This window comes from Conger conger, chromosome 15 (assembly GCF_963514075.1).
Source record: "Conger conger chromosome 15, fConCon1.1, whole genome shotgun sequence".
Lineage (NCBI taxonomy): Eukaryota > Metazoa > Chordata > Actinopteri > Anguilliformes > Congridae > Conger > Conger conger.
The window spans coordinates 18,336,274-18,349,126 of record NC_083774.1 but is presented as its reverse complement, the minus strand read 5'-3'; the positions used below and the strand labels follow the sequence as shown (position 1 = coordinate 18,349,126).

General features: G+C 38.0%; 1 protein-coding gene across 1 annotated transcript in view; it reads right to left on the bottom strand.

The window, feature by feature from the left end:
- Positions 1–2,338, bottom strand: part of LOC133111155 (cadherin-8-like) — an 82,178-nt gene extending 79,840 nt beyond the window's left edge. The window contains exon 1 of the mRNA XM_061221308.1: positions 2,087–2,338. Coding sequence (XP_061077292.1) covers positions 2,087–2,338 — 252 coding nt within the window. The remainder of the gene's footprint in view (positions 1–2,086) is intronic.
- Positions 2,339–12,853: the final 10,515 nt, after the last annotated feature.

Below are 12,853 nucleotides of genomic sequence, written 5' to 3'. Positions count from 1 at the left end.
TGGTATTTCCCTGGCGAGGTATAACTTTGACTCCTGAAGTTGATGGGTTTGCAGAGCGAACAGAAGTAGCGACTGGCATCGCATACTGCAGAGGATGGCTTGACAATGTTCTCCTGACTTGATGTGTGATTTTGCAGTGATGAGCCTAGGAACACAAATTACCATTCCAAATTCGGAGATAAAGTAAAGTAAAAAAACAAAAGCAGAAAAGAAGAAAAATGTTTTGGTTGAAGCTTTGGAAGTCAGCTGTTTTCTAAGTGCTTCATTCAGAACAAGATTGGCTCATGAATGAGGTCTTGTTTCCCAAGCCGGATTCCCTCTGTCAAAATCTGAGGTTGTAAGCAATGTCAAGGAGGATGCTGTCATGCTCTCTTACCAGCTCACTCTCCCACACTGCCATGCACACTTTTACATATATGCTAATGGTCTCTGCTGACTGCCAGTTTGAATACAGAGGAGTTTGGTAACTGACAAGACAGGAGGTATATGTATAATTAAACATCATGTCTGAGATAGAATGAGTCTAATCTTTGCCTGAGGTTCCTCGATAATCAGCCCAGAACCACAAGCCCACAAACACAAAGATCTGAAATGTATGACCCATTTTGATGACACCACCCCCTTCCACATGATTCATTTTTTAATTAAGCGCAAGAGAGGAAATTGCAGCTCAGGAGCTGTTGAAGGCATGGTGTGGTGTGGTGGGGGCGTTCTCAATCTAAACTGTCTCTATGTCCTCCTATCTCACTGCAACATGGAGGATATCTGTGCTGCACAAGACATACTTAACCTAGGAAAAAAACTATCCAATCAGCACCGCATCATTAAGGGTGTGCTAAGTTCACCAGCAACCTGTCAGCAACTCTATAACATATTCTGAGAGTTGTCCACTGCATTTTACAATTCAGTCAGTAATACTGTTTCTTCAACAAGCTGCTTAATGCATTAAAGGAGCAAATATCAAATATTAATTCCAAAAGAATGGAATGCAATCTCAATGTTGGTCTCCCAGAGCTCCCATTCATCGCCTTACAGTGGAATAAATGCAGCACACTTGCATAGTCCAACAGAAAGATGCAACAATCTAATCCAAAACCTTTCCTTTGAGGTCGCTTCGCGAAGCCATTTGAAATGCATTTTTAATCTTTAAACAATTCAAATTCCAATAGGGACCCTTTAAATGAGAAAACTGAAATATTTATGTGGCACTTAACTTTGTATTTTGCGATGTTAGGAAAGCACAGGTGTAAAGACGATGAGGGAACAAATATTTTATTAAAATGGCCATTTGTTGTGAGAAATTTAAAAGTAAGAAAGCAAAATTGGAAAGTGCAAGGACAAATGCAAATGTTTCATACCTACAATTGCATTACATTAATGGCATTTGGCAGACGCTCTTATCCAGAGTGACGTACAACAAAGTGACAATAAAAGTAATGTCAACATTTTTTGGGAGAAACATGTATATTGATAATATTTTTGGGCAGAAACACATTCAAGTAGCAAGCTCATCACATAGCCTCCAGATTAGATTGTGGGTAATATGCTGCTTTGTGTGGAGCAGGTGAGGAAATAAATCATAATCATCTGGAATTAATTACTGTGGTCTGAGCTGGTAACTGGCAGGTTCTAGATACCAAGCGCTCTCTTGAATTAAACTGTGGACCAGCTCCGCTGGCCCAAACCCTCCCCGGCCTTCCATAGGCTGTGCCAGTTACTTACAAATAAATAAATGGGCAGTACTTCCAGATGCTAATGTGAGCCATTTCAGTGACAATGCATCATGTAATCATACCCCATGGCAGTGCAAACTAAAAAAAGATAAATCTAGAACAATGGCATATTCTGTTATAATTTGCCATGACGGGTCACGCATCACACCTGGGGGAAATTGAGGTGATCCTCCCTGCTAGAACCCGCCCCTATCCCCTCAGCACGATTACTGATGCTAAGCGCGCTTCTGTTTCCATCTCTGACGCTCGCAAAAAAATGAAAAATGCATAAACAATCGAACTGTTGAATTAATGTTTCCACACGATAAGCAAGCTTAATATCCGACTGACAATTGGAATGCCAGAATACTCACCCTGCCAACTAGAATTGGGTCAGGTCCAGAAAACTCTTCCAGCACAAACATTTGATTCCAAACCCATCCCCTCTTGGCACGACTCAGGAGTCTTTGTCCTTCGCCAGGCCCACGGAGGCCCATGACGGATCCAGTTTGTAAACTTTTTGAGTGGTTGACCAAGGGTGTGGTGGACATATGAGAAACACACATAATCCACACCAGCAACAAGGAAGTCCATATCTTTGTCAGCACCTCCGACTGTTTTGCCATTATTTCCAGAGAAATGCAGTACTCCCTTTGATGAAAATGTAGGCTTATTTCTCTCTACTTTGGATTTCAGCTTTCACACTCATGGTGGACAATCACACTGCAAGTTGTGCTTTCAGAAAGGACAGATGAGGTGTGTTCTTTTGATGTGGCCATCCATTTGTTGATTCTTCATTGTGCAATACCTAGAAAAAGAAGGGTGCTTACAATTTTTTGCAAAAATGAAGCCACAGTATATATTTTAAAAGCCATGTAAGCAAGTACACATTATACTGTGAAAAGACAGATTTGTATGCATAGTTATATTTTCAGAAATATCCCTTCTCAACACAAAGCAGCTGTTCATAGAATAAAAGAAATGATGGACCTATAAACTTTTCCAAGTATCACAGCGCTCTCCTTCATAATTGGCACTATATGTCTTTTTGTCAACATTGCTGATTCCTGTCTGCTTGTAGCCTCCACTATAATATTGTAAACATCAGTATTGGATTGTTCTTATTGTTGTTGGTAGTAGTAGTAGCATGAGTCGTCGAGGTAGTCATTCAAATCTTGAATGTTTAATTTAATATAAATGGTCTACTTTTTCTAATATAAAGTTGTGGTATGTGCTGTCTGAAAATTAAACAATGTGCAATTTTTATAAACATATTCAGACATGGATTGTCAGATCACAATAAACTATTTCATTAGACTGAGCTAATTTACTGTAATCATAACTGACTACCATAACTGAAACAGTGGTTGTTTCACTTTTCTGACTTGTGTTTTTAATTGTCCGTTAAATAAATACAATTAGCAAACCTGGTACAAATATCCCAAATATGTTTTAAAGATTTAATTATCAATGACATTTGTTTCATTGATGTTCTACACATACATTTTAAAATTACACTTGCTTTGGAAAATGGAATACAATAAACATTGGTTAAATGAATGTCATCTCATCATTATAGCTATTAAATGATTAGTATGAAGGCCATAGGAAGATACTATATATTGTTAACAACACTAAATAACGATAATGTGCAGTGTTCTTGGGGCTGATTAGTCCCCATTTAATTTTGTGGTTTTGAATAATGGCAATTCAAGGAAAATCCAATTGGATGCACAGTGCATCCCCAGATTAGCCAATTCTCCCCTATAAACTCTCTAATATCAATACAATGTTTAAAATGCAATTAAGTATTGTTCTAACTAATGTTAATTTGGTTAATTAGTAAAATACTATAGACAATCGGAAGCACTGAATATATATAGTACACTTTATACAATGTAAATACATACATTGTAGTCCATAAGTATTTGGACAGTATTTGGTTCTGTACTCCAGCACATTGGATTTTGGATTAAATGAAACAATAAATATGAGGTTAAAGTGCAGACTTTTGGATAGTTGGCTTCTCAGCTGTTTCTGTCATGAGTCATGTGTAATCAATTGCTTCCATAGTGCTGTAATAAGGAAGCTTTCAGTATCTAGTCTTGATTCAATTGCCTTTGGGGTCTGTTATTGGCATTTGTCAAGATGAGGACCAGAGTTGTGCCGATGGGAGTCAAGGAATCAATTATGAGGCCGAGAAATAAGAAACAAATAGAGACATATGCCAAACAATATGCTTACACAAAATACATAGTTTAAAACATAATTTAGAAGAAAGAGTGCACTGGTGATCCCAGTAATCGCCTTGGTAGGCCAAGGAAGACCCCTACAGTTGGATGAAGAATTCTCACCATAATTGAGAAAAAACTCCAAACACCCCAAACACCTGTCCAACTGATCAGAAACTCTCTTCAGTGGATAGTTCACTTCACAAACAGAACTACAGAGGCTACAGTAGAAGGTGCAAAGCACTAGTTGTTGGGCGACATTAGCTCAGGAGGTAAGATGCATTCGTCTGGCAGTCGGTTCAATCCGGCCCTGGGTGTGTCAAAGTGTACCTGAGCAAGACGCCTAACCCCCAATTGCCCCTGACAAGCTGGTTGGTGCCATTGCGGCTTTGGACAAAAGTGCTATATAAATGCAGGCCTTTACCATTTTCCAATTAGCTGCAGGAACAGGGTGGCCAGGATGCAGCTTACTAAGAAGTGCCTAAAAGACTTCTAGAAAAAGGTCTTGTGGACAGAAGAGCCAAGATTGACAAGATTGTATCAGAGTGATGGCAAGAGCAAAGTGTTGGGGCTAAAATGAACTGCCCAAGAATCCACAAACCTCCCCCTCATCTGTGAAACATGGGGTTGGGGTGTTATAGTTTGGGCATGTATGACTGCTACAGGTGCTGGCTCAATTGCCATCATTGATAATGCCACTGCTGATAGCAGCAACAGAATACATTCTGAAGCGTACAGAAGCATGTTATCAGCTCCTGTTAAATCTAATGCCTTGCAACTCATTGGACAGTGGTTCATCCCGCACCAATGATCTCAAACATGTACCCGCAGTCTCTTCTTAATGATGTTCCAAACAGTTTGTTTCGTTAAGCCTATTGTTTGGCATATGGTATTAATGGCTTCCTTGGCTTTCATTGGCACAATTCTGTCCTCGTATTGCCAAACACCAATAACAAACTCCAAAGGCAATCAAAAGCCTAGAATCAAGACTAGATACTGAAAGCTTCCTTATACCAGCTTGTATAAGGAAATGATTGAATTCACCTCACTAATCAGAAAGAGCTGGGAAGCCAACTGTCCAATTACTTTTGGTGCCCTGAAATAGGGGGGACTACATATGAAAAAAAAAATCCTACAAAGATCACCGGACGGACGGATAAACAGTGACAGTCAGCACTTTAACCCCATATGCATTGTTTTGTTTCAAATCCAATGTGCTGGAGTACAGAGCCAAAAGAACATAAATTGTACCACTGTCCAAATACACTCCACTGTAGTTCCTATATGTTTGAACATAAACAGCAAGGATAATATATTCCTATTCTATATCTATATTTTATTATATGCAGCCCTTTTTTCTTCATTTTCATCAAGGGTGCCAATAATTCTGGAGCCCACTGTGTAGCTGCCGCTCACTAGATGTTTTTTTGCTTTTTTGAACCATTGTCTGTAAACTATAGAAACTGTGGTGTGTGGAAATCCAAGTGTCTGAAATGCTCAAACAACCCTGTCTGGCACCAAAAATCATTCCATAAAATCACTTATGTCACATTTTTTTCCACATTCTGATGTTTGGTCTGAACAACTGAACATATTGCCGTGTCTATATTGCTTTTATACATTTAGTTACTGCAACATACTTGGCTGATTACATATCTGCATTAACAAGCTGGTAACAGGTCTGCATAATACAGTGGTCACTGTGTGTGTGTGTGTGTGTGTGTGTGTGTGTGTGTGTGTGTGTGTGTGTGTGTGCGTGTGTGTGTGTGTGTGTGTGTGTTGTGTGTGCTCTAGAAATGAGTTAAGCAGATGGCAGATATTAGCAGAATGGATAAAGCTTTTCTCCACACTATACTATTAACTCACCTGTGCCCATCTGGACTCACATATGTATAGCAATAACATAAGCTAACATCACACTGCACAAACCACTGATATGTGTCAATTAAACAGATTTACCAAGTAGATTACATCTGATCTCTAGGACGAGTCTAATGCATTGTCTATGTTCGTCTAAAATGCATATAATGTATATTTACATTCAGTTTGTAGATACTAGCAGGACAGTCTAGCCTATTTTTTAAGTTCTTCATTTTCATTCTTCAAAAAAAAAAAGAAAAAGCTTATAAAACGAACAGTCATCTTCAAAACATCTGTCAAAACAAAAGGACAACAGATTCTGCTAACGAAACGAATTCAATTTGACAGCAAACTCTGGTATGCCCGACTGAAAAGCAGCGAGATCGCGAAGTCATATGGTTGACCACATAATTGCAACTGCTCTACCTGTAGGCTGCTGTCTGAATATAGCACGGAGTTAGTCACTACCGTGTGTGGACATGTAGGCTAGAGAACACGAGGCAAATCAGTTTAAGGCTTGAGTTGAAAATGCATTGTATTTCTCCAGAAAAATATAACGTACTGAGTAGGCCTTCTCCAGCTCTCCTTTTATCTGTTTAATGCTTTCTCGGGAGGGGAAGATGCCGCACATTTCAGGCACATTCCAAAGTATCTGGATTAGTCACAGTGTGAAGTAATCGGATAGTTACCCTGCGTTATCACTCTATGTAACCGTTTAACTCATGAACTGAATCATACACGTAAATAAATGCATACAATAAATAAATACATAAATACATAAATAAATGCATGTTATTGGCAAGCTTCCACTGTCGACATATATTTTCGCCCTTTACCCATCTTTGACTATTTTCGCATTCTGTCATGTTGTCAAACCGTAGTCAATACAATATCACACTTAAACGTGAAGAAACCAGAAAAAATAATCTTTCGAACTGATCAAGTTAGAAGTATGTCTCTGCAACCAACTGCATTTTTGTCCGTCTAGTTTCAGCACCACATATGTGGCTAGCTCCCGCACATCTTGAATATTCAATGTTTCGCAGCTGACAGGTATAAAGGGAATCTCTAACTACGTCGGAAAATAATCTTTAAAGTAAATATTATTTGGAGAAATGTGTTGTCTTTCAGATGTGCAGAAATAAATGCAATCGGGCGCCGTAGTTAGTTAAAACACAAACCGTTTTCGGCACTTCACGGGTGAACAGTAGATTAGCTGATGTTCAAAATATTAAGTTGAACAAGGTTTTCATACGTAGTTATTTTCTGTATCCAATACACCTCAGCGAAACCATCATGCAGGATATTTTTTCTTTTCGAAATTTTGTGGAAACCTTGGCGAAATGACTCGACATAAACGGTAGTTAATACCGGAGCAAAACAGTAGTTGATAATTATTTGACAGATATAGTAACAGAAATTACTAGAATGACTTGATTGATGATTGATGAAAGTAACCGATTGTACAGATTACTCAACGTGAAATTGTCTCAAACATTTGTGCACCTGTTAATTTCGGTCAGTACTTACTGTCTTGTCTCTAAGTGCATGCACCATGGTAAGCTTTTGAGAAGAAGTATCCTCCCAATATGGTCAGTGTTCAGTGCATTCTTTGGAGGAAGTTGAAGAAAATGATCAAAAACAGAGAGGGAGCCAATATGAATCCGCACAATTCACCAATCTCGCAATACCGCCGAGTATTTCGCCTTAGTGCCTGCCTGCAAAATGTAACAGGGAGGAGACGGCGTATAAGTGTTTCGCGCGAGGAGCCTCCCCTTGCAGTTTTCATTGGGCTGATGAAGTGGCAGGTCTCCGGCTTAGAAATTAATGCATGCGCTCAAGGGAATACACAACTTTTATGACCATGCCTCGACATTGTTTGAAACACCACATTCTGCAGTGCTTTGAACACGATTTACCGGAAACCATTGTTACGGCAGTTACGCTCCACACATATAATGCATTTTGTTCAGTCGCAGCATTTAGTGAAACTAAGTTGATTAAAATAAACACTTTGTGTTTGGAACATGTCACGTCTCTCTTTAATATTTAAAGGTACGAAGCATTTAGAGACGTCAGTTCCAATGGCAGTCGAAGAGCAAGTGCGAAGAGCACACGGTTGCCAGGCTATGAGGCTGGATGAGTGCATCAGCGCTTTATCCCCGAAAGTGGGGAACACCAGCATAGACATACGCTGCCAAATATGAGATGTCATGCACGCATTCTGAAAATGCAGTATTTCAGATAAACGTTAATTTCCCTCTTCAGTATATAGGTCTACTTTGCATATAATGTATTTATAATTCACCATTTTAGCTTACCATTTATGAGGGCATAGGTGATTTCAGTTCAGGGGTAAAAAAGTGAAAGTCCTGCCACATTTTCTTCCACCCATGAAAGGCCAGCTGATTTCACTAATTAGTTCTACCTCCTGGCTGATTGGAACAACATAGCCTACTGAGGAGGACTTTCTGAATCTGGATTTTCCACCTCTGGGGGAAAACGTAATAACAGTGTCAAAAGAAGCAATTTACTCTTTACTGTATGCAAATCTGGCAGTGGATGGGGGCAGATTGAATCATCAAAAAGGTGAACCTATGTTGTCCAGAGGCAAGGTAATGTTATGTGAACCTGAAGCTAAAGTTACCCTGGAGTCACACATAAAATGCAAGGTGTGATACAATAATGAAAACAGCATCTCATTAGAGCAGTTTCAAATCCAGAATTCCAAAACAAGTTTATTACCTCAAACCACAACACTGCATGCAAATCTGTCCACATCTAATCCCCAGGTATTTGTCTGTTTGTCAAATACATAAATAAAATAAAACATGTTTTGATTTTCAACAGCACAAAGTGCACACACAATGCATAACAAATGTTCAAGACAATGTTTTAGTTAATGGCATATCCATTTTACTTAACATGTAGTGCACTCCAAAGATGGCTGGTACAAATTCCTGGAAAATGAGTACAAAATAACACCGGATGTCATTATAATTTAATCAATATCTTTTTTTTTTCCAGGAACCATTTCCTTAATAGAACGTGCAGTAAATAAACTAAATAAAATCTCAAAAAGTCATATAAACCTGGTTTGAAGCAGATATAGCTAATTATAATTTCCTTAAGTATTGATTTACGTATTTACTGCCAGTATCCCTCAGTAGTATATGTTGTGTTCTGGAAAGATGTTGAGATGTGTATGGTGCTGGTGAGCTCAGAGCCCTCTAGTGTACAAAAGTGTAGCTGACATTAAGTCTGACAAAAAAGTCAAGTAATGGTCACACAGAATTGAGTTTATTAGAAAATAAAATGTACTGGTTCAATACATCACATGAACCTATATAAGCAATTTTATAATAATAATAATAATAATAATAATAATAATAATAATAAGGTATTCAACATTTGAACTGGGGTGGGGAAACAAATGTTGGTAACAACAACTTGAATGGGAAGTGGAAAAAGGGGAGATGTTTGGTTATTATTCCCCTAATGTGCTTGTATTCACAGTAACAACACAGACACACACACACACGCACACACACGCACACACACGCACACACACACACACACACACACACACACACTACTTCTGGGGTAGAATTATAGACACAAAAATTGAGGGTTGATTAGACCATGCCTCCATCTTGACTCTCCAAGAACTGTAGCTTCACAGTTTCTGTTGTATAAGTAAATTCTACAAAATGTACAATTTAGCTTCATTAATGATATTATTGACTGGGATATACTGCTTTCTGAACGTATTTACATTCACAGTCAATCTAGCATATACAGTATATTCTGATAATATAATGCAATATGATGCAGCATTTATGGCTGTCAGATTAATCATAAACCATCAAATGTATTGGATTTACTCAAAAATAGATAAATAGCTCCAATAGAAGAGTGATCAACATATTTTGCACACACTAATGATCAACTGGGGTCAGATACAACCCCAATTTCAAACTCTTGAAAAAGAAGCCCCAATCAATTCAAAAACATTTTGGTTTTATTAAAATGTCATTACACATCTAAAAGACATTTCATTTTCATAAAAAAATACAAGTATACATCTATGCTATTGCAATTACAGCACATTTAGTAATCATTTATGTTACCCACGTTGGCTTTCCATAAGGGAGTAGGGAGAGTAGTAAGCCATCACATGCATTACCTGTGTGAGGTCAATATATACCATTGTGGGGTACCATTGTGATAAATTGCTTATATCCTGGTTTTGAATATGATATGTTCAGAGTCTGTTCTCTGATATTTATTTGTGAACTGAATCAGAGGAGTGATACTATTCACACACTCTGTATTTGCTGCTCTAGTGCTGTTCTACAGCCACTGATCTACAGACATCCTCTACTTCATGCTAAAGCCCAAAATTGTTTTACAATTAAAACTTTTTCTTTATACTCTACTGTGCCATGGGCTGACATAACACATTTTTTACTTTACAGTCAATGTTTATGACTTAAACATTCTAAATATACTCTCTGATGTATTAATTAAGCACATTAATTAAGCACATTTAAAATTATTAATTGTTATTAATAAATAACAAATACATTTGTGTCATGTTATATCTTGTCCCCATAGAAATCTGGATTCTTATAAAGATTGCATTCTTATCAAGTTGCATTGATGGAATGTCTTGCTTTTGACTGGGGTCATATACTGTATGACCTGAAAGGATATGTCATCACCTAATTATGACATCACTCAAAATTAAGACCAGAACAAATGGTATGTATCTATCCAGGACATGTTGCTTGACAAAGTTAATACATTTGGGAAGGATCAAATATATTAGCATTTAGATATCAATACAATTATATGTCTGCTTGAGGGTTAAAGCAAGCATTACATTGTATTTTAAGCTTAAAACAGAACAAGGATACATATTATAAAGAATACTACATATATATATGGAAGAGTAGTGTTCAATAGCTAGATAAAAATAACAAAATAAAAAATAAAATGCAAGAAAAATTCAAAATGGCTAAGATGTATATTAATTTTTGTTGTAAGGCCGTCAGTTGGTTCTCCCTTGATTAGAATTTCCTGACTGGGTAGAGCACTGCTTTGCATTTTGACAGGGCTGTGGAACTAGAATTTATGAAATCGCCTTCTTAACTAACTTAAGAATGCCAGCAGTAGTCCATGCTTCCAGCAGGGCGATCTCTCCACAATTATTATTGTTTGAATTAAGGCCAGGGAAACCTTATTAAATAATTACCACACCATATTAAGATTATGACATGGCAAAAATGAAACATTCCAGGTCATTGAGCCTTTAAGTGGGCATGGCCTTTTATTGAAACAGTTGGCGCCATCTGCATCGGATTTAAAGTTCAAAGGTCAGACTGCTTTTAACACTGGGAAATGAGCATTAAAACCACTTTGGCATGCACACAAATAAAGTCAGAATTGATGCCTATAATGATGATTTCACTCTGTCTGGCATTCCCATCTACAGTAAATGCACATTTTTAACCAAGCAAAGGTGCATGACGTATGCTAAGTACTAGAGAGCTAGAGAGAAGTATAGTTACAAGTGCCATGCCTCAAGACTTGAAAGATAAAACATAAATTGTTTTTAATGGATGAAAATAATGTGTTACATAAATATATAAAAGCTAAGTTTCAAAAATTGCAGAAGGCAGCCAGTGATTATGCAGTCCTGACCGATTGGTCCACCATAAGGCGATGGTGGCAGAGAACACTGGGGCCATGAGGAGCAGCTGGTGGGAGCTTGAAGCAATGGGACGGCCAGTGAGAGGACACTTAACTAGAGGGGTCTGGTTGGAGTGTGTGGCGTGATCATTGTCTGATCGGAAGGGGCAATGCCATTTGAGATTTGAATGAGTGCAACTACAAGTGATGCAAGTGAAGGGCGTTCAGAAGTTGCATAACATGTTTCGATTTTGGTAGGCTGAAACCCAGGTCGGCAACAGCATTTTGGACCAGTTGTAGTTGCCTGATGGTCGCAGATGAGAAATATAAATAGCAAGTTATTTCCCTCCAAGGATGACAGCACTTTCCATATCAGACTCAAGCACACAGTACTTCAGCAAAACTTATGAGCATATTATTAGATAAAATAATATTCACTGTCCATTATGTGTACTGAGAAGCTGAAAAATAATGAAGCACCAGGACCTGACGGAATACCTGGGGATACAGTGGATGCTGTGGTCCCAATTAGAAGACCTGGACTTTGCTGATGATATAGTCCTCCTGTCACATACAAAATACAAATGCAGACTAAAATCACAAAACCCACCATAATTGCAGGACTCCATATCAATAAACCAAAAACCAAGGTGATGAACATCAATAATAAAATAGACAATGCCATAAATCAGGATGGAGAGGCACTGGAAGACACTGTGGACACATTTACATACCTGGGAAGTGTTGTTGGGAAGGACAGAGGCAGTGACAAAGACATACAAACAAGAATTGGGAAAGCAAGATCATTGTGATAAATTAGGACAATCAGATCACTATTCCCTGTCTTATATGCTTTGTATGTTTTTATTTATTTATTTATTTATTATTTTATCCCTATATTTTGTGTGGTGTTTGTGAATTCCTCGGAGCCAAACTGTACATTTTTGATTCAATAAAACTGTCACTGTAAATGTTTTATCGTAATCAGGGCTCCCCTGAAAAAGAGACCTTGGTCTCAGTGGGAATTCCCTGCAATCTATCTATCCTTCTTAATACTAAGACAAATATGGAACATCAAATGTCAAATCAGTTTTATTTTACAGGGCAGAAACATGTAGAACCACAAAAGCAACAAGCAATAAACTTCAAACCTTCATAAACAGATACTTACGACACATCCTGGGAATCTACTGGCCAAACACAATAACCAACAAAGAGCTCTTGGCAAATCAAAAAACAAGAACCAATTGAAATTCAAATCAAATGCAGGAAATGGGGCTGGATTGGGTATACCCTGAGGAAACCACCCTCCAACACAACAGACCTTAACCTGGAACCCACAGGGGAAAAGAAAGC